Below are 2,962 nucleotides of genomic sequence, written 5' to 3' on the forward strand. Positions count from 1 at the left end.
AGTCCCAAATGGCCCAGCTCCGCGAAGACCATCAAATTCCCGACTCGGTTCACATCCAAACCCCTACCCCCACGGACCAAGCGGGCTCTCTAGCTGAGGGGAAAATCGTTATCTTCATTTGTGCTCTCCAGTGCGGGCTCCATTTCCCCATCCATCCATTCTTGTGTGAGCTGACCGCACAGCTGAGAATCGCACCGGGGCAACTGGTTCTGAACTCCTAGAGGATCCTCGCCTCCACCTTTATCCTCTGGCATTGGGCGGAGAATCAGAGGCTGACACCAGATGAGTTCCTGTTTTTATACATAGCCAAATATAATAGTTCGGATAAGGCCTGGTGGTTCTTCTCGGCTAGGCCTCCATGCGTCCCGGCTTTGGTAACCCAACTTCCTACTTCCAACAAAGACTGGAAGGGGAAGTGGTTCTAGGCTTGGAGGAATGGGAGGCCCCTGCCTCTGAATTGGACAAACTACAGGTTCGAGTCCTCGCCAAGTTCACCAACCCAGGTCGGGCACTTATTTTTAGTCACACTACATGCTCGATCTATCCTTCTACATTTTAACTCATACTCTGCTTCTGTTTGCAGCTCAGCCGAAAGGGGGCCCCCGACCTCTCTGCTTTTCAAAAGCGGCAGGTCGACTGAGTCGGAGTGCTCCCTGAGGACCAGCGTGCCTGGTTTGACCTCATCAGCCAAGAGAACTTGGTGTCGTCTGGCTTTTATAAAATCCAGCCCACTCTCTTTACTCTAGGTAAGCGAGGTAAGGACCTTCGGAGATTGGTTTGCTGACATTCAGTCATTCAGTATATTTTACTTAGCTGATTTCCCTTTTTTTAGGCAGGAATGGAGGCAGGCGGCTCAAAGAGGAGAAGGTCACTCGTGCCACACCCTCCAATGGACATCGTCCTCTCCTCCTAACCGAGGACGAAGGTGACGTCAAAGAAGAGGGAGACTTCTCATGACAAGGCTGTTCTATCTGCAGCCATGACCTCAGCTAAAGTCGCGCCCATCGTGGCCCCAGCTGAAGCCGTTCCCATCATTGTCCCGGTCTCTGCCCCGAAGCATGAGCCTATAACCATCTCGAAGCCGTCCGCAGAGGAGCTAGCCCCTGAGGTTTCACCTTCAGCCACTAGGGTAGAGAGGGAGGTGGTCAGGGAGACTGTCCCTGCGCGATCCATAACTCATCGCCCAGCCATCGGCCGAGCTCTTTATCAGCCGAACCGATGCCCTTGTCAGTTATACCACCATGCCTGAGGCTGCTGCTCAAGCTTCCGTGGCTAGTGGGGTCGGAGGAACTTCCGACCACACTCCAAAGATTCTACCCCTCGGTTATCACATGGCTCTGCTGAACCCATGGGCGGCTAAGCATATACCAAAGGCGAACATAGCGACACGCTCTCCCGTCGCCATGTCAACTTCATGAATGATTACTCAGCAGTCTGTTACCAATTACTGCCAATGATGGTTGAGGTGAAGGAGATGGAACAGCTCGAGGCGGAGCGAGCCAAGTTTGTGGTGAAGAAGGCAGAGCAAGAGGCACGAACGGCCGAACTTGAAGCACAGAGGGCCGAGCTCCAGAAACTATTGGAGGCTTCAGTTGTGGAGTGAGTGGAACTAAGAAGGGCTGCTGCTGAAGGTCGAGCAAAGGAGCTAGCGCTCCAGGGAGAGGTCAACCAACTCCATGCTCGCTTGGACGTAGCCGAACCCTTGGGAGAAGGTATATTCATATGTATTGATTTTTGTGATGATACTTTGATATTAGTATTTAAAGACCAACCCCTTGAGAGGTCAACCCCCCTAGGAATTATGTGCTCCTTAGTCATTTTCGCAGATCTATCGATATGTGACGAGTTGACCCCTTCTTCAGGGAATCAGGTCATCTCTGGGCTTTTCCCCTGCATATGAGGGGATCCCTATGTAGGTTTTCATGGGTTTAACGTTCTGACCCCTTTTTTAAGGGATCAGTCCATTAAGTTAGCCTCTGCTTATGAGAAGTAACTTTTTTCATTTGTAGATAACTCGAGATAAATTGCGTAAGTAGAAGATGTAGGAAAGAGGGAACTTTTATTAACGGCCTTAACAGGCTTGTCGTTCCGAGCAGTACATTTATTGAGGGCCTTCTATGGCCAGTAGATTCTCAAGAATAGTAGATATTTAAGTGATCGGTGTTCCAGGGGTGGGGGAGATGACATCCCTCAAGGTCCTCCAAGTAGTAGGAACTTAGCTAGGTCGATCTGACCACATGGTAAGGCCCTTCCCAATTGGGCCCGAGTGTCCCAGTCTCCGGCTCTACCGTATTTTGGAAGACGTGGCAGAGGACCAAGTCCCCTAGCCAGAACCATCTTGTCTTGACCCTTAAGTTGTAGAATCATGCCACTTGATGATGTCAAACAGTGACTTGGAGTCTGGCGACATCTCTAGTTTCCTCGAGCAAGTCAAGGTTTACTGCGATCTGCTCTGCGTTCCGATCCTCCTGGTAGCTTCTGACCCAAGCCGTTGGGAGGCCGATCTCAACTAGGACGATCACCTCCAAGCCATAGGATAGCGAAAAGGAGGTCTCACCAATAGACGACTAAGCTGTAATCCTATAGGCCCAAAGGACGAATGGGAGATCCTCTACCCAGTTGCCTTTTACTTTCTCCAACTTCGTCTTAAGATGGTGCTTGATGACTTTGTTAACGGCTTCCACCTGTCTGTTAGATTGTGGATGCCGAAGTGAGGAATAAGCGTTCGAGATGTCGAGCCCCCTACACATGTTCGGAACTTATCATTGTCGAACTACTTACTGTTGTCAGAAACGATGGTGCACAGGATTTTAAACCTGCAGATAACATTCTTCCAGACGAAGTCGATCACTTTCTGTTCGATGATCTTGGCCACGGGCTCGACCTCGGCCTCAGCCCATTTAGTAAAGTAATCGATCGCGACAATAGCAAACTTCACCAGTCCTTTCCCTATGGGCAAAGG

The 2,962-nt window shown here is 50.4% G+C and overlaps 1 protein-coding gene across 1 annotated transcript; it reads left to right on the top strand.

Moving 5' to 3' along the window:
* The first annotated feature begins 979 nt into the window (after window positions 1-979).
* Window positions 980-1,603, top strand: LOC131227139 (uncharacterized). The gene is made up of 2 exons (XM_058222863.1): window positions 980-1,226; window positions 1,362-1,603. Exons 1-2 carry the CDS (start codon window positions 980-982, stop codon window positions 1,601-1,603), a joined length of 489 nt encoding a protein of 162 aa, XP_058078846.1.
* The last annotated feature ends 1,359 nt before the right edge of the window (window positions 1,604-2,962 follow it).

The sequence above is a fragment of the Magnolia sinica genome, chromosome 2 (assembly GCF_029962835.1).
Source record: "Magnolia sinica isolate HGM2019 chromosome 2, MsV1, whole genome shotgun sequence".
Lineage (NCBI taxonomy): Eukaryota > Viridiplantae > Streptophyta > Magnoliopsida > Magnoliales > Magnoliaceae > Magnolia > Magnolia sinica.